The sequence below is a fragment of the Artibeus jamaicensis genome, unplaced genomic scaffold, assembly GCF_021234435.1.
Source record: "Artibeus jamaicensis isolate MK-2021 breed Jamaican fruit bat unplaced genomic scaffold, CSHL_Jam_final scaffold_1964, whole genome shotgun sequence".
NCBI classification, from domain to species: Eukaryota; Metazoa; Chordata; class Mammalia; order Chiroptera; family Phyllostomidae; genus Artibeus; species Artibeus jamaicensis.
Genome location: NW_026522030.1, coordinates 69,686,190 through 69,708,905, shown reverse-complemented (window position 1 = coordinate 69,708,905; position 22,716 = coordinate 69,686,190). Strand labels below are relative to the sequence as shown.

At 39.3% G+C, this 22,716-nt stretch overlaps 1 protein-coding gene across 5 annotated transcripts in view; it reads left to right on the top strand.

The window, feature by feature from the left end:
* The window catches only part of ERCC6L2 (ERCC excision repair 6 like 2), a 157,408-nt gene extending 138,640 nt beyond the window's left edge, over positions 1–18,768 (top strand). For 4 of the 5 annotated variants that reach the window (XM_037141005.2, XM_053656179.1, XM_053656180.1 and 1 more), the window contains 2 exons: positions 5,912–6,093; positions 16,409–18,768. In XM_037141005.2, the coding sequence (XP_036996900.2) occupies positions 5,912–6,093; positions 16,409–17,375 (1,149 nt within the window). In that variant the 3' untranslated portion in view covers positions 17,376–18,768. Of the gene's footprint in view, positions 1–5,911; positions 6,094–6,978; positions 10,171–16,408 lie in introns of those variants that run through there. The other variant, XM_053656182.1, reaches the window with a different exon arrangement.
* Positions 18,769–22,716: the final 3,948 nt, after the last annotated feature.

Here is a 22,716-nt window from a genome sequence, read left to right as displayed (position 1 = left end):
CTCCCTCCCTTCCTTTCTTTCTAAAAATAAATAATTAAAATCTTTTTAAAAATAAAATTTAAAAATAGAAATAAATTGTATGGAATTGCACACAGTTGATTAGGTCTGGTTTGGATACATTTTGGCTACTATAGAAGGAAATTTTTTCCTATTAAATTGCCCTCTTATTCATTTAATCCTAATATATATTTTTATAACTTAAAATAATTACAGCTTTTATTTCACAGAATATATACATTACACATTTTTAAATTTTACACTTTACAGATACATCAGAAAAATTAGTAATGATTATTTAACTTTATCAAAATTAAATCAAAGCCTATATTTATGAAGGTTTTAATCATGGAAGTTAAATCAGGTCTTACATAATCAGCCATAGCCCATCCTTTACCCTTGGACCTATTTAACTGTGGTCTGAAAAGGGTGGTGTTTCCCTCTTTTCAGTTCTCATCTGACTGCTTTATATATAGTACGTATATGTCCAAAAGAGGAAGTTGTATCACCCATAGATTAGAATTATCACTTCATTATTCTCTGTTAAGTTCAGCCCTGTTAAGTGACCGCCCAGTTTCATGCTGTCAGTCTCATCGTCAAATGGATTCTTCACTGCACATTATCTAGAAATGACGACTGCGTTCCTGACACTTTCCCAGTCTTCTTTTTAATAAAGATTCCAGAAGTCGAATTTGATGTTTTCACATAAATACAATAGTAGAAATATCCAACAATATCCAATAACTTACTAAAATAATCATGAACATAGCAATTACTAAGTTATAAATTATACCCTAACAGTATATAATAAGTTTTCTAACTTATTAGCAGGTAAATTATACAAATACTGTACAAAACTCTTGTATTTATAATTTCTTAGTATTAAAATTATAAATCTTAAGATGAAGGAAACCTTCATCAGAATCATAAATACAGAGGTACTTTCTGAAGGCCAGCCTTAATGGAGAGTTTTGAAGAAACTTTTAAAGAAAAAGGAACAATTAGGGGATTTTGCAAAAACCGGGATTTCTGCTTTCTTCATGGTACGATCGCACAATTTCCCATCAAATGCAGACATAGTGTTCCAGTTGTTGGTCACTGTGCCCTCAGGGGGAAAGAAGAGTAGATTAATTTTGTCTTTGTAAGCAGGCAACCTCATCTTCTACCTAAATTCCTAATTCAGCTCATTTTGCTTGAGCCTGCATTATGTTGCTCCTTTACAGTGTTGCCTCCATGTCATACAACTCTGCAGCCTTGACATTCATGGTAATGAGTGAATTTGCGTCCAGTGCACATAATCTGGAATCTTTCATCTTGGCCATGGACCTTGCACTTTGCTATATAATAAAGTACAACCGTCACTACAATTGCAACTGTACTATAACACTACTTTACCTTGTATCTGTTGTAAAGGATTTCATCTGTATTGGATTGGATACTATTGTAAAAGTTACTATTTTACTATACAGTACTGAAATCAGCTAATATAGCAAGAGCACCAAATGTTTATTAAATTAACAAAAAATTTTTATAGACTTCTTTAATTTAAGTGTTAAAGTACCCTACTAAAGTGGAAATCTGAACCTAGATAGACTTTTCCTATAAAAGATAGGATGTTGAGCCTGTGCGAGAGATGAATGCTTTTCCCTTTTTGTTATTGTGTAAAATAATCAGATTTTAAATTATATAATGTGCGCCAAAAACAAAAAGATACACATATCTGATAGCTATGGTTGTAAAGGCTGAGTTTTCCTGAAAAGTTTATAAAACTGATTTATGAAAAATGCATCTGTACAAAATGTAAGCTTTGTAATGCTTCCAGGGTCAGAAAGACCCATAGTAATTGTTTAAATAACTAAAAATGTTCTGTATGGCGTGATTTCTCTATGGCTTCAGAAATTGCAGGACATGAGGAGGGAGTGTTCTCGGTTGGCACAGTTTCTTCTCCTTCTGCTTACTCCCTTTACCCTCATGCGAACATTCTGTCTCTCCTTACAGTGGTGGATAATTCTTTCTTGGAGGTCGTCTACAATAATGAGCCTTTTTATTAGGAACTTTTCACATTCATCTTGTTTTGTGATGTAAAATAAATGCATCAAATCTCTTTCAAGTTTATTTTTAAAGATCAGCATTTTCCTCTATTAATCATGTTTTAAGATTTAAGAATTTGTCTTTTTGAAAGAAGTCAGTTTATTTTCATTAGGAATGGCTTCCTACTAAACAACATATAATTATGTCTTATGTTTTGTCTTAGGTTCAGTTTATTTCAGTGAAATGAACATCAATATAAGTTGAAAGGATAAATGGTTGATTTTTAAAAAGAAAAATCCAAAATGCCATCTTTTTCTGAAGAATAGACTTGTCAATTTTAAGTCTCTTAAGGATATTTTGTGTATGTATAAATAAGGGTATTCTGTATCTTTGTTTTTGTAAATATCTTTGTTCTCAGCTGCAGAGTGTGGTGACAGTAACATAACAGGTGCTTAGTAAATATTTGTAAAATGAAGAGCCATTCCCTACCTACGTTCATTGATATATGCCACTTCGATTCCATTGCACTCCTATAAAAAACAAATATGTCATCAGCAAGAATCTTTATCTGGTAAACTCTTACAGTCTTTGTATGTCTGAAAAATTTCTCTAATGATATATTAACTGGGTATAGATTTCTAGGTTGACCGTTTTTTCTCTCTACATGTTGATGGCATTATCTCATTATCTTCTTGTTGTGGCGATGGGGTTAATGAGAAGTCCACCTTTAGTTTGATTACTGTTGCTTTGTGGGATATCTTGTCTTTCTGGTATTTTAAGACATTCCCTTTATCTATGATATAAAAAGGTTCAGATTTATTTTTATTTTTTTGCTAGAGTCTCCTTTTTTCGTTTGAGGATTCATGCCTTCTTCAATTCCCCACCATTATCTCTTTGGTGTTATCTCTTCCATTTTCTCTGTTTTGTTTTTCTAGTATTTTAGAAATTTTGTGTCTTCTGTCTCCTAATTTCTTTTTCTATCTTGTTTTTCCCTTTTCCTTCTTTCTTTCTGGTTTGACCTCTGTACTTCACTCTGAGTAATTTTATTCTACCAGTTTATCAACTATCATTGTAGGTAGGGTTGTTAGTCCATTGTTTAACCCATATTTTGACTTTGTTTCTATCTCTGTTTTTCATTTCAAAACTATATTTCCTTTTTAGAGTTTGTATTTGGTTCTTTCTCAAATCTGCCTATATATTATTCAGTTCTTAGTGATGGGTTCTATCTTTTCCTTTATCTTCACATGTGAATGATTTAAAGTCTCTTCCAGACTGCTTTATTTATAGTTTCTCAGGTGTAGATTCTCACATTTGTTGCATCTGCCCACTTTCATGATGGAGGGTTTTATGTGATCCTAATAATTTTTGCCTGAACTCCTCTCCTCCTGCCCTCAATTGGAATCAGAAGCATTCTCTAAATTATGGAAGTCTTCCAATGGTATATTTTTGTAATTGCCTTTCATTGAGGTCTATGATTTTCACTGGTTCTAGGCCAGTTCTTTATGTTAGTTTTTATCTTAGATCTCCATGTCACCCGGGCACTACAAAATAAGATTCCACAAATGGCATTGGCTGGGCATTTCATCTTTTTGCCAGTGATTCCTTCTGCACTATCTGGAATGAGAAGGTAGCCTGCCTCTATCCTGTGTCTCCAGTTTGGGGCTTCCTAGCTTTAAATTTTCAGTTTTAAAAACTGGCTTTTTAACTTCTACTGCATTTTGGTTGGTTTGTCAGTTTGTTTGTTTGTTTGTTTGCTTGTTTGTTTTTAATTCAGGGAGTTAAGTCATTTTTCATCTCCCCTCCATACCTGGAGTCCTGCAGGCTATAACTTAAGACCCTGTCATGGGGGCTACTGAGCTCCAGCTCCCACTCACCACTATGTTACTTTTTTGTTACTGGCACCTAGAGATTTTCCTTTACTTTTAAGTTCAAATATAAATTTATTGTTGTCAAATTGTGTACAGTATTTTTCTTTGGGCAATCGAATGGTCCTAACTGGGCTCTGTCAAGAGAATTGCCCCAGCTGGGTTGGGGCTCCCATTTGGATTCTCTTGAAGGAAGCTCTGAGCCTCTTTATTAGCCTTATCTGTAATGAGCCACCTTTTGTCTGGCACTAGCGGGATGTTAAAGAGGGCCTGTACATCTGCCCATATTGGGTGGTGAGCGGCAAAACTGGAGGTGATAAGGTCTGCCATTTTCTGAGGAGCTTCCCTATAAAGGGTTGGAATTCTTCCAATTCAGTAAATCTGAAGTGGAAAATGGAGTTTGGGCCCATCAATGGCCAGCTAGCTGCCCTTCTTGGTTTATTCTGCCTGTAGGGCATTGCCTCCAGGGGAGTTGTCCCACTCCAGATAGGAATGCTTCCGGGCTGAGTAGGGTGCCCTGCCAGATCTTCAAGGGGGAAACCATTTCTTCATCATGCAGGGATGGGGCTGTCACCTCTCTGGGCCCTATTTCAGGGGTATCTAGCAGCAGGGGTGGTGGCAGAGGAAATCTTCCTGCTGCTAATTCTGGGTCCCCCAGGTTCAGGGCATTAAAGAGACTCATCTCATTTTCCTTTTCTCACTGTGTCTTCCTGTCAGGGAAGGGCTTTAAAGCCGTTCCCTTCTCTGCATCATTAGGTTGTTTCCTTTCTTTGCCAAATCTTTATTATGTAAAGACATAAAGCCCTAGACATAAGGAATATTGTTTCATTTCCCTGATTATTGGAACAATTCCAACTGTATGATGGTGTAGTAATTTAGGAAAGCATATAAGGGCCATTTCCCCCTATAGTCTAAAGTATACACAGACCAAGCAGTGCTACTGTAGAAAACCAGTTCCATCTTAGTCATTGGGTGATAGCTGTACCTGGACCAATCTGCTAAAATCTGGCCGAGTGGGCTCCATTTAGGAGTAGGAACAGAACAGCCCTTCAAGGCACAAAAGTACAAACCCAAAACCATAACCATAGAAAGACCCCAGACAAAGTGGGAACATACAAACAACTTGGATCTGTAACCCCATTAGTCCAAACAAGCACTCACAAGCAAGTCCTAGCATCTTCTTCCAATTGATACCACAAGTGGTTCTGACCAAACCTAAAGGCACAAAGCCTGTGGGCACAAAGCCCAGATAGCAGGAATAGCCTAGGATACCCTACTAACTTGTACTACAAATGGTCCTAACCAGACTAGGATAGCCTACCAACTGATACTACAAGTGGTCCTAACCAGATTCAAGTGGCATGAAGCCCAGGTGGCAGGGATAGAGGACACCTGGTATGCATGCCACCAGGTAAGTTTGACTTACCATCTTGGCATTTGCTCCCCACAAACCTGTTTCCTTTCACCTTGTGGATAACTGGGCAAAGAAGTAGAATTGCCAAGTGTTTCAGGGTGCCGAAGCCTTGAGAAGAAGCGCAGGGAAATTTCCTCAGAAAAGCTCTCAGCAACTGCTGGAAAGTTCCCACAACCCCCACAAACAGCTGGGCACACAGCCCAGGCCTTCCAGGGCTTATCAGGGTCCACACTGCCCCCCACCAGAGTCACCAAAAACTGTAGCCAAACAAGTGGAGGTTTGGCCGCCCACTGCAATGAAAGCCAATTTATGAGACAGGTGCTGGGGCAAAAGGAAAGTTTATTCAGGTGCCATGACCAGGGAGAATGGTGGACTCCCATCTCAAACACCACACCCCCTATCTGTTCAAGTCTGTAGTTCTTACAGGGATTTTCTAGCCAATGATTGTGTTAATTTTTGGAATGTTTGGATCCTGTCAATTCACCTTACTAGCTTTCGTCATTCTCCCCGTAAGAACCTCCTGCTCCACCATCTTGGCCGATGGAGGAGACTCCCTGGCACTGTGACTGGCTGTCTATGGTAACACTTCCTTCCCTTTTTTCAGACACATAAAGACAAGATGAAGACGGATACATCAACACATATAAAGAATGGCCATCCGCCAAGTGAAGAAGGCATTTCATTTCCCCTTTGCATTTCACATCCTGTGAGCCAGAAGAAGAAGAAAGTTTACCGAACAGACCAGACCACCTTCATCATTGGGGAAACACCAAAAGGGATTCGTAGGTACGTCATCTGTAATAACATTGGACTTTTAAGAATAATTCTCAAAAGAAATATAGCTCCTCAGTAAAATAAAAAATTATTTTAGTTTTAAATATTTCTGGCACCCAAATGTTTTAGAAAATCTTAATTTGTATACTTTAAAAAATAAATTCCAAATGTTTTATGTGTTTAGAAGGCTGATCCATGAATTGATTAAAAAATGAAATTAATTTATATAGGTAAATGAAATACTTAAGTGAATTACATTTATTCACTCATTAAATATTTATTGAACACCTAATATGCACCCAAGCATAGTTCTGGGTGCTGAATATAGTATTTAAAAAAAGACAATTTACAGTGCAGTGGGATGGGGGTTGGCATTGGCCCATATAACTTAAAAAATAAAAATAGCATAAATAAATAATTATATAATGGTTTGTTATAAGAAAGGTAGGGACAAGCCTCCTTGATGAAGAATAATGGGATTAGGAGGGATGTACCTACCGTTCTGTTGGGTAGTCAAGTGTCACCTGTTGATCCACAGGTGACATTTAACTTAAGATTTGAGGGATAACAGGACAAAGAACTAGCATAAGAACATCCCTGAGAAGGAAGGAGGTTTAATGTGTTTGAGGAACCAAGAGAAGACTAGTGCACTTAGTTCATAATAAACTGAGCAGAGAGTGGCAGGAAAGGAAGACAAAGATATAGATGGTGCTGGAATACACGAAGCCTCATAGATTTGGGGGAAAGTTTGGATTTTGTTCTAAATGCAGAGGAAAGCTGTTGGAGCACGATATGATCTGACATGTTTCTAAAAGATCGTTCTAGTCTCTGTGAGGAAGAGGGCAGAGTAGACGAGGGGAGATCATAAGGAACTAACTAGGTGATTCTGATTCGCAGGAGGGTCACTGCCAGGGAGGCACAGCCAAATGAATGTGTTTGATGTTGGAGTGGTTGTTGCAGCAGAGAGAAAACAGAATTGCTCCCAACTTTCTGTCTTGAGCAACAGATTGGACTTACTGAATGGAGAAAACTAGAAGAAAAACAAGTTTGGAGTTTAAAAAAATTAAGAGTTCTCTTTTGCTCATATTAAATTTGAGGTTCTGTGAAAATGTTGAATAGACAATGGATGAGCTACCCTGGGATCTGGGGACTAGGATCTAAATCTGGAAGTCATCTGCACAGAGATTATAAATGGTGTTTTGAGCCATGGGACTGTGTGAACAGCCTAGGAACACAGCACAGAAAAGAGAGGAAAAGCCCCAGGACTGAGCCTGGAGGCACAGTGTAAGGTTCTGAAGTATGAGAAAAGTGAATTTCAAAAAGGAGGCGGCTCTTGACTCTATCAAATTCTGTGGGAAAGTGCCCACTGGAGTGGGCAGCAGAGAACTCATTGGCTGCTTCGACCTGAGCAGTCTTAGTAGACAGATGCTGGGGTGAAGTGGGCAAACGGTGAATAGGCAGGGCCTGCCATAGCTCTTTGAGTTCAGATATGAAAAGCAGCAGTAACCGGGTGGGATTGTGGGACCAAGAGTAGGTTGTTGTTGTTCTTTTGTTTTTTTAAAGATTTTATTTATTTATCTTTAAAGACGAAGGGAAGGAGAGAAGGAGAGAAATATCAATGTATGGTTGCCTCTTGTGAGTCCCCTGCTGGGAACTGGCCTGCAACCCAGGCACGTGCCCTGACTGGGAATTGAACCGCGATCATGTGGTTCTCAGGCCCACGCTCAATCCACTGAGCTACACCAGCCAGGGCCGTTGTTGTTTTTAAGTTGTCGAGATAATAGAACCTGTTTATGTATTGAGGGAACAGGCTAAGGCGGAGTGGGGCTGGGGAAGTGGAGATCATGCCAGAGTGAACGAAAAGAGTGAAGTGCTAGAGGCAGCAGAGGGTCCTATCCAGACCACTGGCCAATTTCCGGCCTTTGAGAAGCATTGAAAGAAAAGAGATGATGACAGGCACAGATATAGTGATATTTCGTCAGTTAAATGAGATTTAAACTCACCAATTCAGAGGGAGATAGGTTTAGGCAGAGGGAAGTTGTGAAATAAGTCATTTTTAAAGTAGGGAAGCAAGCCTAGTGGGACTAGAATTCTTGGGTAATATTAAGCCCTTGTTTGAGAGCAGTTCCAATAAAACTATCTGCGCAGTCATGCATACTTCATTCAGCAAGCTTCAATTGCTTAGTCGTAAACACAGAATAGAGAGATGGCTAGGTTTTGCTAGGGGTTAGTATGGCAAGAGAGAGAAGCAAGGTAGCTGAAAGGTGTTTGCAAAAGAGTGATTATAAAATTGAATATAAGCTCTACCAGGGGGTAATGAGAAAGCAGAAAAGTCAGTGAATTGAAGCACTTGATTTCAGCGTTGTTGTCATGGGGGTTCACAGTTGAGCTGGAGCACGAGATGACTGAGTCAGTGATATAGAGGTAGTACAGTTAATGGTAGTGGGTGGCAGTATATGACCTTGGGAAAAGGGGCCTGGCATGGGATTGAGTCTTTGGAGGTAAGCTAAAGAAATTGGTGGGCCAGGTGTCAGGTAGGACATCCACATGGATTTTGATGATAATTGTCAAGAATGATGGTAGGACCCCTGACTGGCATGGTCAGTTGCTTGAGTGTTGTCCCTCAAAGTGAAAGGTCTGGGTTTTGATTCCTGGTCAAAACCCAGGGCACATGCCTGGGTTGCAGGACCAGTCCCTGGTTGGGGTCGTGCAGTAGGCAACCAATCATTGTTTTTCTCCCTCCCTTCCCCTCTCTCAAGTAAATTAATTAATTAACAAAAAAAGAATGATAACAGGAGATGAATAGAAGCAACATTAATCCAGGATCAGTTACTAGCAGGAAAAAACTAAGGAGTCAGTTAACAAAATGCAGGAGAAAATGGTTCAGCTGGTTAGCATTAATCTTATAAAGGGAAAGGAGTTTTTAAGAAAACAATGCCCTGGAAGCAGCAATATGAAGCATGAACCCTGAGGTTGTGAGGTGTGAGCCTTGATTTGCAAATACAACATGGGAAGAAGGCAGTATCACAAGGCAACAGAGGGACCATTCAGCATAGGAGACAGGGGAATTGGTAGATCATAGCCTGGTTCCACAGGTGCCGAAGAATGGTCTGGAAGGTGGAGTATTGGATTAGTTCAAGGATGTAAAGAGTAGGAGGAGATGAGAGGCCAGTGGTTACGGTAAACAAGGAATAGGACTGAGGTAAACAATGATGGAAGACATGATTGAATTGGTCCTCATGGCATCTGGGGATGAGTGAGAAAGTGCTGGTGCTCTGTGGATTCCAAATGCTTCCCTCAGGGATTTGGCAACTTCCAGTCCTTACCTGTCCCAGGAAGGCTGGTCCCTCAGCTCCTTAGCTGCTGGTGTGGCGGGTTGGCTGTCAGTTGCCCACCTTTGCCCAGGAAGGTGAACTCCCCACACAATTGCAGCAATGCATCTCCTCAAACATTCACAACAATGCTTTTTGCACTTTGGGCAGTGATTTTGCTAGGAGGCTGACCATCTATGTTTTATCATTTTTGTGGAGCACATTGTCTTCATCCCCCTTAATTTGTTTATAAAAAACCTAAAATATTAACAATGAATAGTTTTTGCCTCTTTTCCTTTTTTCTCTACCCAGCCTAGGGAATAAATGCCTTATGCTAAGTAAAAAAGACAAAGGGGGTCTTTCTAATATTATTAGCATTAATATTGGCATTTCTAGTTAATATTGGCATTCTAGTACTAGAATGCCAATGTTTGAACCAGGCAATAATATCCAAACTTTCTTACTAACCATCCTACCTTTGTGAGAATCAGGACTGGTCCATGCTACAGCCCAGTGGATCATCTGAATGAAGTGTTTGGCCTACCTTTCCTTCAGAAAGCTTAGGCAGAGAAGAGATGATGGTTTTAGCTGTGTTCTATCCCTATTGCCCCAATTCGTCAAGAAAAAGGGGAGAGAAATTTTAATTTATCCATGATATATACCAGTCCGGAAATACTTGCTGAAAGATACCTATTTTTGGTTTCCTTTCTTTTTCTAAGTGGTACTCAAGTGTCTACACTAGTTTACTAAATTTTCCTACCCACTGGTTATACCTCACAGTTGCTTATTTTTGGAGAAAATTCTTTTAAGATTAAGAATTTTGAAAGCAAGTTAGAAGGCAAATAAAATGAATTGCAATCATAACTCCTTCTGCAAAAGGCAACCACACGGCATACTGACTTGCATACCACTCGAATCAAATGGGCTTGGAAGCAGCTCCCCTCCCAGAGGTGACGGAGTTGCAGGGTCAGGGGAGAGGTCGGTACCGCAAAAGCAAAAGTCCTTTGGCAGCTGCGGAGATACCACCAAGTCTTGGATAAATAAAAGACATCAGCCTGTAACCTTGCCAATAACTTAGTCTTCACAGCATAAATATTTATTAGAAAGACCATGAAAATGAATTTGGAGATGATTAATAAACAAAATAATACTACCTCTGTTGCTTCATGTGAAGTGAAAACTGGAATCATTTAAGAACACAGTGTTGTTCTCCAGCAAGAACACTGGCAATTTCCAGGACAGAAATTTGGAAGCTTGTATTTGTGATATTAAATATTCTGTTGATCAGGCAGAGGTTGCACCTAGATTTGAGCAGTTAATAGGACCCGTGTGGTAAGGACTAGAAGCCACAGTGCTCACCTGAAGCCAGAAAGGAAAGTGAGGAGTGTGCAGTGTGGATTGCCACGAAAATCAAAGGAAATGTAAACTTTACAGAACCTGATCTGGATGGCAAAAATAATAGTGACTTTAAAGTTCCTAATCACACACATAGAAAGAAATTTTTAGCCCTGGCTGGTGTAGCTCAGTGGATTGAGCGCGGGCCTGCGAACCAGACAATCTCGGTTCGATTCCCAGTCAGGGCACATTCCTGGGTTGCAGGCCGGTTCCCTGCAGGCCAGTTCCCAGCAGGGGATGCACGAAAGGCAACCATACATTGATGTTTCTCTCCCTCTCTCCTTCCCTTTCCCTCTAAAGATAAATAAAAAAAAAAAAAAAAAGAAATTTAGCCCTCAGGATTCTCTGTTCTGTGCAGGGTCAAACAAAAAAATGAAATTGGCATATGGAGCCCTCAATGATTTTCAGCCTCATTCTTGGAAGTTTCTCCCTCCCTTCTGTGCACCAGGTCCTCTCTGAGACTGCCTGTGTGTGTACCCTCTCTCTCTGGAAGGCTTCATCCCTCATCTTTGCCTTACCGGCCTGAGCCGACAGCAGAGTAGCCTTCCCTACTGCCTTGCCCCTTGCCAGCCACTGGTTTAGGTATCCCTGGTGTGGGTGCCCTGCACTAACCCCCGTTATGGGACTTGCAACTCTATTCTGGTTTGATTTTCATGCACCTGTCTCCCCCAGCTAGACTATAAAGTCCTTGAAGATAGGAAACTAGTTCTTGTTCTGTTGTATGGTTCCTACCACAGTGCCTAGCACCTAAGAGGGTTCTATAAATATCTGTTGAATGAAAAGAATGTTTTAAGAAAATGGTATATAAAATATAGATGTAATTCTAAAATTTTGGAACTTTTAATCATGTGCTGTAACACCATCTATGGCTTTGTTTAAAGGAATGTTTACTTTAGGCCTTCTTGACTCGTGGCCAAACTCAACATCAGCGAAGCCATACCCTCTGTCTTATTTAGTCTACTCAGGGTGCCATAACAAAATCCCACAGACTAGAGTTTAAATGACAGAAATTTTTCACAGTTCTGAAGCCTGGGAAGTCCAAGATCAGGGTGCCAGTTGATTTGGTTTCTGGTGAGGGCTCTTTGCCTGGCTTCCAGACAGCTACCTCCTCACTGTGTCTTCTCGTGACAGAGAGAGCCTTCTCTGGTGAATTCATTTAATCTTAATTTCCTCCTAAATGCTCAGGCACTGATGAAGTCTTTAACATGTAACTTTTCAGGGGACACAGTTCAGTCCACAGCGTCCCCACCTGAGGAAAGGAACAGAGTCTAGTGTCCAAGATCCCAAAACAACCCTTCTGCCTCCATCTTAACCAAGGTTGGAGAAGGCCCATTTCCCACATATGCAGACAACACTTTAATTCGCACCTTTTAGTACAAAGAATGAAACTTGCTTTTTGAAATAACATCTCCCGTCTTTTTTTCTAGTATTACAAAGGACATGTATTTTTATTTTGGTGCTTTTTTTATTCATTTCATTACAGTTAAAATTCAACATTCTATAAGTGTCATCACAATGACTGGATATTTACATAACTTACAAGGTGATACCTTGATAAGTCTAGCACCCACCTGGCACCACACATAGTCATTACATTATGTTGACTACACGCCCTATGCTGTACTTAAAATCCCTGTGACTATTTTGTAACTTCCAATTTGTACTTTTCAATCTCTTCATCTTTTTCACTCAACCCCCCCCAACCCCCTCCCCATCTGGAAACCATCAGTTTGTTTTTGTATCCACGAATCTATTTCGGTTTTGTTTGTTCATTTTTGTTTGTTTGTTTTTGTTCTTTAGATTCCACAGATAAGTGAGATCATCTGGTATTTGTCTTTCTCTGTCTGACTTATTTCACTTAGCATAATACCCATGAGGTCTTATTTCATGTTGTTGCAGATGGCAAGATTTCACTCTTCTTTTAATATGTTTTATTGATTATGCTATTACACGTTGTCCCTTTTTTACTCCCCTTTATTCCCTCCACCCTGTATCCCCCTCCTACCATCATTCCCCCACCTTAGTTCATGTCCATGGGTCATACATATAAGTTCTTTGTCTTCTCCATTTCCCATTCTATTCTTAACCTCCCCCTGTCTATTTTGTACCTACGATTTATGTTTCTAATTCCCTGTACATTTTCCTTCCATTCTCCCCATTCTTCTGCCATGCTAACCTTCTATGTGATCTCCATTTCTGTGATTCTGTTCCTGTTCTAGTTTTTTGCTTAGTTGGTTGTTTTGTTTTTTAGGTTCAGTTGTTGGTAGTTGTGAGTTGGTTGTCATTTTACTGTTTGTATTTTTTATCTTCTTTTTTTTCTTACTTAAGTCCCTTTAACATTTCATATAATGAGGAGCTGGTAATGATGAACTTCTTTAACTTGACCTTGTCTGGGAAGCACTGTATCTGCTTTTCCATTCTAAATGAAAGATTTGCTGGATAGAGTAATCTTGGATGTAGGTCCTTGCCTTTCATGACTTGGGATACTTCTTGCCAGCCCTCTTGCCTGCAAGTTTTCTTTTGAGAAATCAGCTGAGAGTCTGATGGGAACTCCTTTGTAGGTAACTGTCTCCTTTTTTCTTGCTGCTTTTAAGATTCTCTCCTTATCTTTAATCTTGGGTGATATACTTATAATGTTGGGTCCAACTTTTTTTTAAATTTTATTTATTTATCTTTAGAGGGGAAGGGAAGGAGAGAGGGAGAGAAACATCAATGTATGGTTGCCTTTCATGCATCCCCTGCTGGGAACTGTCCTGCTGGGAACTGTCCTGCAGGGACCTAGCCTGCAACCCCGGTATGTGCCCTGACTGGGAATCAAACCGCAATTATCTGGTTCTCGGGCCCGCGCTCAATCCACTGAGCTATACCATCCAGGGCCCTTGGGTCCAACTTTTTTGGGATTCTTTTAGCTTCCAGGACTTCCTGGAAGTCTATTTCCTTTGCCAGGTTAGATATATTCTCCTTAATTTATGTTTTCAAATAAGTTTTCCATTTTTTGCTCTTCCTCCTTCTAGCACCCCTATGATTCAGATGTTTAAACTTATCCTGGAGGTTCCTAAGCCTCCTCTTTTTTTTTTTTTTTTTGGAATTCTTATTTCTTTAGTCTTTGCTAGTTGAATATTTATTTCTTCCTTCTGCTCCAAACCATTGATTTGAGTCCGATTTCCTTTCCTTCATTGTTGGTTCCCTTTATTTCACTTTTTATAGCCTTCACTTTTTCATCTAATTTGCAACCATATTCAACCAATTCTGTGAGCATCCTGATTACCAGTGTTTTGAATTGTGCATCTGATAGGTTGGCTATCTCTTCGTCACTTAGTTGTATTTTTTCTGGAGCTTTGATCTGTTTCTTCATTTGGGCCTTTTTTTTTTTTTTTTTTTTTTTTTTTTTGTCTCAGTGGGCCTGTTACATAGTAAGGGGCAGAGCCTTAGGTATTGGTCAGGGCAGTGCAACCCACATTGCTTCACTGTGATGCTGTGTGTGGGGGAGAGATCAGAGAGGAGAAACTGCCATTGGTTCAGCTCTCAGCCAACTTTCAGTCACTTCCTCCACTACCCACAAACAAATTGGGCCCTTCTGGTGTAATTCACTGGTGGGTGGTTTAGTGTACTCTCTAGGACCCTCTGGGTCTCTCCAACAAACTTTCCTGTGAGGCTGAGAGTTTCTCCTGTTGCAGCCTCAACCTTCACAGTTGTTTTTAGTCAGAGGTTTGAGGCTTTATTTCCCCGGGTTTGGAACCCTGGGTTGCGAGGTCTTTCTCGCTCCCCAGTCGTTCCTCCCAGTTTATCCGCATGCGAATGTGGGACCACCCAGTCCTCAGTCACCACTTTGCCACACGTCCTCTCTACTCTGGCTGCATATCTCCCCTCCTACGACGGGTCTGGATGAATGTTTCTTCTTTAACTCTTTCGTTGATGGACTTCCTTCCATATAGTTCAGTTTTCTGGCAGTTCCGGTTATATTTTGTTTTTAAGTTTGCGGTCCTTCTTTTGGTTGTATGAGGAGACACAGTATCTACCTATGCCTCCATCTTGGCCAGAAGTCCTGTTTTTAATTTTTTGAGGTACTTCTGTGCTGTACTGTTTTCCACAGTGGCTGCACCAATTTGCAGTTCCACAGTGCACAAGGGTTCCCTCTCCTCCACAGCCTTACCAGTACTTGTTTGTTGATTTCTTGATGATAATCATTCTGACAGATGTGAGGTAATAGCTAATTGTGGTTTTACTTTGGATTTCTTTGAATAGTGACATTGATCATCTTTACATACATCTATTGACCATCTGTTTGCCCTCTTTGGAATAATGTTTATTCCAATCCTCTGCCAATTTTTTAATTGGATTGTTTAGTTTTTTGGTGTTAGGTTGTATAAGTTCTTAGTAAACTTTGGATATTAACCCTTTCTTCCATTCAGTAAGTTGTTCTTTTGTTTTATTGATGGTTTCCTTGGCTATGCAAAAACGTTTTGGCTTGATTTAGTCCCATTTGTTTGTTTGGTTTTTTTTGTGCTTCCCTTGCCCAAGGAGATATATTCCAAAACATATTAGTAAGAGCAGTGTCAGAAAGTTTACTGCCTGTGTTTTCTTCTAGGAGCTTAATGCTTTCAGGTCTCACATTTAAGTGTTTAATCCATTTGAGTGTATTCTTGTGTATGATGTAAGAAAATGATCTATCTAGTTTTTTCTTTTTTGGCCTCTATCCAGTTTTCCCAGTACTATTTATTGAAGAGACTGTCTTTACCCTATTGTATATCCTTGCCTCCCTTTTCATATATTAATTGACCGTATAGGTGTGGGTTTGTTTCTGGGCTCTCTATTCTATTCCTTTTATTTATGTGTCTGTTTTTATTCTAGTACCATGCCGTTTTGATTACTATGGCTTTGTAGTAGAATTTGGTATCAGGTAATGCGATACTTCACACTTTGTTCTTCTTTCTCAAGACTGCTGTAACTACTCAGGGTTTTTGTGATTCCACATAAATTTAAAAAATTTTTTTTCTAATTCTGTGGGGAAAATAGCATCTCACTTCTTAATTTAGCTGTCTATACTGAAGTTGGACCAAATGGGGGAAGAAAGAATCTAGGTTTATCAGTTTAGAACTTTTGTTTAGGTTAATCAAAAACTTGTGTAAAATTTCTATGTTGTATTTGTGTGGAAGAAAGGGAAAAGGGACAGAGAAATTTTAAAAAGCCTTTCTTATATTTTAGAATTTTCTCTTTTGTATTTATTAAGACTCTTCCTTGACAGTTTTATTTTATGGAACTTGAGTGCAATATAGATTTGAAATATAGATTATATGAATTATAATTCTCGTGTCAGTCATAAATTGGCTGACTGGAAGAGTAGTATGCTGGGATCCCATAATTCCCAGGAAACACCTAATAGTATAAATCAGAATAATTTCAAAAGCTAGTGATTTCATGAACTAAAATTTTTTTTTCATTACTATAAGGAAGGAGGTCACATTCTGCTAGTATAGAATGCACTTTTGTTATGGAATTAAGTTAATATATGTCAAAGAAACAAGATTGCTTTGTTTCTACATTTCATATTATGATGACAAGTTATTTGAAAATAAAATACAATAAAAAATAACTGCTGGTTTTGTTCATTAAATCTTCAGAAAACAATTTGAAGAAATGGCTTCTTATTTTAATTTGTCTTCTCTGAAATTTGCTCAACATGTAACTAATGCTACATCAGAAGAACGACAGCAAATGCTAAAAGACTTTTATGTTTCTCAGTATTCAGAGGTAAAAGATTTTTTTGAGGATACTGCTGCAGAATTCATTAAACCTGCCTATGAGAAAGGAAAGAGAATCAGGAGTAAGTCTGGAAAGAGAGACTCTTTTATAAAAGAAAGACTGCCACATTCTGAAACTTTGTCATTTAAAGATTCTACCAAAAAAAATTCTCAAATTTGCAGCCCAAAAATACATAAAGAAAAATCACTTAGCCCTCAAAGTCATGGTTTCTCTAGAGAAGAGGTGCTTTCTAATGATGCATTAACTCAGAAATTACCTACAAGCTCTACCCAAGAGACTGACAATGAAAAAAACAACCAACTGTCCAAAGATACTATAGCATCCAGTTCCCTGAACAGTAAATCTGAAGCGCATGAGAAAAAGTTAGAAAATACCATGGAAGACCAGCAAGACCTGACAGGAATGAGCATTTCAAGAAATGAATCCCTTTTCAAAGGGGAAAACAAAAAGATAAAAAACCCAGTGTTAGAAAATACTTCTGTGGTGGGCTTACTTGGTGACACCTCTATTCTTGATGACCTCTTTAAAAGTCACTGGAACAGTCCCACACGACTGCCAAAGAAAATTCTGTCAGGGCCCATAGAAAAAGCAAAACAGAGACCGAAAGATTTCTGGGACATCTTGAATGAACAGAATGATGACAGTCTCAGTAAACTCACCGACTTGGCTGTGATAGAGACTCTGTGCGAAAAAGTGCCCCTTGCTGCATCTTCCAAAAGGAAAGAGGAGCTAGAAACCTCTCTTTGGAAATCAAATGAGAATTTTTTGTGGAAAAAAATTAACTCAAGTGATACAGATGAAAACACAACCAATACACAAGAATAATATATAAACAGACAAATGAATCACTGCACCCATGAACTTTTGCCATCATTGTTTACAGCTCTGTTTCACCCTAATTATGTTAACTTGAACACACTTGTTGACATATATTTTTATTAAACTCGTACTAGAATTGTTTTTAAAGTCTAAATTATTACCATTGTATTTGCTTCCTTGACATCTTCCTTGATCTTTAAAAAATATGATTTTACTATAGGATAAACCTGTTATGGAATGGAAAAGATTCTGTATTTATCAGGCAACCTGGGGCATATCTCTTGTGGCATAATTATGTGACCTTAGGTAAGTCACTTACCCTGCTGTTCAGCTATTTCCTAATAGGAAAGAAGAAGGGTTTGAACTTGACCAACATGAGCATCCTTCTAGTTTAAAAAGCTTTGGTTCATTCTCCCAGATTCCATTAAATCATAGGCCAGAGTATGTTCACACACACCCTACCCCTGCATCATGTGTACATTGACGTGCTTCTTTCCTACTAACATTTGGAAAATTAAGTTAACTGTTTCCCTTTATCTTCAGTATTATGTACTACTATTGTTAAATTACTTTAGATGACAGTATTACTAGAACTGAATATATGGTATTATGTTAAAGTAGTAAGTTTATAATTTCTCAAAATTAAAGAGTTAATGTTGTGTAACTTTACCATAAGAGATATAATGCTGAAGTAACGTAATTATTACCTTAGCCACAGAATGCTGACATCAACTTTTTAAATGACTATTATGATCTCATCAACATATAGCTTTGTATAGTACTTTTGTATTTCTTAAGTATAAAAAAATGAGTAAATATTTCATTTTATTTGAAACTGATATTTTGTTGGATTTAATTTATATGGTTTATACCCAATGGAATGTGCTCATTGCTGAATTCCTGTATTTGGAAATATTCGGTCAACCCCTGAGTGTGCTAGGAGTTCAAGACGCACAGCTGCGCCACTACTACAGGTTAGAGAAAGGAAGGCCCATCTGTGAAGATTCGTGACCATGAAGCCTCTGGCCTCCTGCCCAGCATGCAGTAGTAGGGACCTGCAGCTTCTTCTGACCTGCATTCAGATGCACTATACAAGCTTTCCCTCCGTTGAGCTCACAGGCTGATAGGAGGAAGTGTCCAGGAAATAGCCGTGAACCAGGAAATGGTAGTGTTCAGAGATCGTTGTTCCTGTGTTGAGGGAGAGGCCCTCAGAAGACCCAGGAGGAAGAGCCATTGCGCACAAATGGAGAAAAAGACAGCAATCTCTTCTCAAGGGGCTGAATGGCCAAGTATGTTTTTCTCCTGGGCAATGCTGAGGGCTCTGAAATATATTTTCTATCATACCAGTGTGGATGTCTTAATACATATATGTGGCTGAAATAAAATATTTATGAAATAATATTTCCCTTAAGGCATGCGATATACTTTGATATTTTCTTTTGGCTCTCTGCGTATATTTTTTTTTAGTGTTCTCACAACATACTAAATTGATTTCATGACCCATGAATGACTAGGAACCACAGTTTGAAAGTCACTGTTTTAGGTTATATAAAGTTTTGGGTTTGGGTGGGGGTAGGTCTTATTTTTAACCTGGAGCTGAGTTGTGTCCAATTTACTTGACCCATAAATGTTGCTAGCCCCATGCAGTCAGCTATATAGGAGCTATCCTTCTCCATCTCAGTTCACCAGGCAGAGTTCAAGCATTTTAATAAAAGTATATCTTCCATAAAACAAAATACCTTTTAAATTTTTACTTAGACATGACCTTAGAATCATAAAATTTTCATACAAATAATAGCTCTATACTCTTAAATATTAATAAAGTACTATTAAAGAGATTTTCATTGGTAATAGTCAAAATGGGAACACATATACAGAACTGGAGTTTGAATTACTTCCCAAATTACTTGCTAGCGAAACATTTGTCATTATCATGCAGAAACAGTGTGCCAAGCTGAAGACAGGGTCCAATATGAAAAGAAGCCAGTCAGAATGTTCCAGATGGGAGACTGGAGCAGTGGAAGATTTGATTCAGCCATAGATGAATCTGAGGACAGACTCTACAAAGGGTCAACAGAAAAAATCCTACCTGGTATGTGCCACCAGGTTCTGTCAAGCAAACAGGTGGCCCCAGGCAAGTCCTGCCTGGGCCTTCTTTCAGCCTCGTTTTCTCTTTATATTTGAGATGCACTAAATCAGTGCTGTTCAACCATTTTGTTAAGCATTGAACTCTTACCTTAATTGGAAGTTCAACTTTGTAAAGGAATTAAAATGGAGGTCTTTTTGGTTTAAGTAGTACTGCTGTGGCTCTATGGAGCACAAGTTTGGAAATCACAGGGATGGGATCATTACTAAAAAAAACCTTCCAAATTCAAGTTTTGAGTCTATTAGTCACACTCTGTTTTCTTTACTTCTCTTTAAAGTAATTGTTACTAGACAAAGGACCTGTCCCTGAGTGGGTCTGTCTAGGGCCAACTGTAGTGTATGGGTTCCTGACTTTATGTAGGAATAACTTCACACCAGTCCAGATGACAACAAGGATCTGTTCATTAAAGCCGGGAATGGTAAAACAAGGAAGGGCTTTGCATAGAGGAAGCAACAGGAGAGCTTAGGCTGGGCTGCCTTAGCTCACTGGGAAGTCAGAGAAGAGGGGTCCTTGGGGACAGAGGGATTAGCTTGAGACAAGCTGCCAGCTGCCCATTGCCTTAGAGTTTAGGAGATGCCTGCCTGTGGGGGAAGAAGTGGAAGTGAAAGGGGAAAGGGAATGTCCTGGGCTGCACCCCAGAGGGAAGGTGCACAAGCTGGGTCCTTTGGCTTGTGCTGTTCTCTCTCTCTCTCATAGGGGTATTTTAGGGGAAGTCTCAGGGGAGGGTTTCAAAAACGAACAATATTCATCAGGTTTTTAGGTGTGCTCTCCAATGATTGGTCATGGTCTCCAATGATTGGTCAGTGCCAGGGCAGGGGGTCATTAGTCATTGAAGCTTATCCTAGTGTTGCCCACCTGGTTTTGCTGATTTTCTGGGCCTGGAGCTGAAATACACCTGAGTCCTAGATGTTACTTCTAGGGAGGTGACTTTTTGTACGTGGCTGTATATTGTTCAGCCGTTGTGTTCAGCTGTTTGTCTCAGTTTCCCTATGGCATTTTCCCCAAGGAATTTTCCTAGCTTTCTATCCTGTTTCACAATGATATAGTTTCTGGCTGCTAGCACTCAACACAGTTATTAATATTGGAAACTGAGGCAAGATATTGAGAGACTTTTGCACTTGAATTCCTCAGGGTTCCCTTAAAGCCCTGAAACCACTTCTTTGAGTAAATTAACATCTGCAAGTGTTCAAGGCAAAGGGGTTTTAGTTTGCAGAGATAAGTTGGTGATAAAGTTTTTTTTATCAGTCAACAGAAAATGAGAAATTCAAGGGCTGTGTAGAGTTGCTCAGTTTTAAAATTCTTTTTTAAGTATATTTTATTGATTATGCTATTACAGTTGTCCCAGTTTTTCCAGCTCCACCAAGTACCCCCTGTCCACCCAGCAATTTCCCCCTTAGTTCATGTCAGTGTGTCGTGCATATAAGTTTTTTGGCTTCTCCATTTCCAATGCTATTTTTAACATCACCCTGTTTATTTTGTACCTACCAATTATGCTTCTTAGTCTCTGTACCTTTTCCCCTATTCTCCTCTTTCCCCCTCCCAGCTGATAACCCTCCAAATGATCTCCATGTCTATGATTCTGTTCCTATTCTAGTTGTTTGCTTAGTTTGGTTTTGTTTTTCTTTTTAGATTAAGTTGTTGATAGTTGTAAGTTTGTTGTCATTTCAATGTTCATAGTTTTGATCTTCTCTTTCTTAAATAAGTCCCTTTAACATCATGTAATAATGGCTTGGTGATGATGAAATCCTTTAGCTTTACCTTGTCTGGGAAGCACTTTATCTGCCTTTCCATTCTAAATGATAGCTTTACTGGGCAGAATAATCTTGGATGTAGGTCCTTGCCTTTCATGACTTTGAATACTTCTTGCCAGTCCCTTCTTGCCTGCAAGTTTGCTTTTGAAAAATCAGCTGATAGTCTTATGGGACCTCTTTTGTACCTAACTCTCTGCCTTTTTCTTCCTGCTTTTAAGATTGCTCTTTATCTTTAATCTTTGGTATTTTAATTATGATGTGTCTTGGTGTGGTCCTCTTTGTGTCCAACTTATTTGGGACTCCTGTGCTTCCTAGACTCATAGAGCTATTCACCAAATTAGGGACATTTTCTTTCAGCATTTTTTTCAAATAAGTTTTCAATCCCATGTTCTTCCTCTTCTCCTTCAGGCATCCCTATGATTCAGATATTGGCACCTCTGGAGATGTCCCAGAGTCTTATACTCTCCTTGTTTTTTCTAATTCTTGTTTCTTCATTCTGTTCTGTTTGGATGTTTACTTCTTCCTTATGTTCTAAATTGTTGATTTGAATCCTGGCTTTCTTCCCTTCACTGTTGGTTCCCCATGAATTTTTCTTTATTTCACTTAGCGTAGCCTTCATTTTCCTTATTTTTTTACCATCGTCAATGACTTCTCTGAGCATCCTTCTCACCAGTGTTTTGAACTCTGCATCTGATAAGTTGCCTATCTCTGTTTTTGCTTAGTTCTTTTTTGGGGGTTTTGTTCTGTTCATTCATCTGGACCATATTTCTTTTAAAAAAAAAGATTTTATTTAATTTCTTTTTCGAGAGAGGAAGAAAGACAGGGGGAGAAACATCAAAGTACAATGTGTGAGAGATACATCAAGTAGTTGCCTCTCTCATGCCCCCAACTGGGGATCCGGCCTGCAATCCAGGCATGTGCCAAGACTGGGAATCAAACCTGCAACCTTTTGGTTCATAGATCAGCACTCAATCCACTAAGCCACACCAGCCAGGACTGGGCCGTATTTCTTTATCTTCCCAACTTGGCAGCCTCCCTGTGTTTGTTTCCATGTATTAGGTAGAGCTGCTTTGACTCCCTGTCTTAGCACATCAGGGATAAAGTCTTAGGTATTTAGCAGAGTGAGGCAACCGGATTCACCACTTTGTGGCACTCTGTGTTGGGGAGACTTGAGAGAGGGGGCAGTGCTGCTGCCTGGCCTCTGGACCTTTGGTTGGCACTTGCCCCATTTCCAGTCACTTCATCCACTTCCCATATGTGACTCGTGCCCTTCAGGCTACTGCTGTGGTGATGATTCCTAGAGTGGGTGGGTGTGCGTACATTCTAAGACCATGCAGGCCTTTTAAATGTATGCACTTGGAAACTCAGCAGTTTCTTCCACCACCCCAACCCCCACTGGTTTTTACAGGCAGAAGTTATGAGGCTTTATCTTCCCAGTGCTGGAATCCTG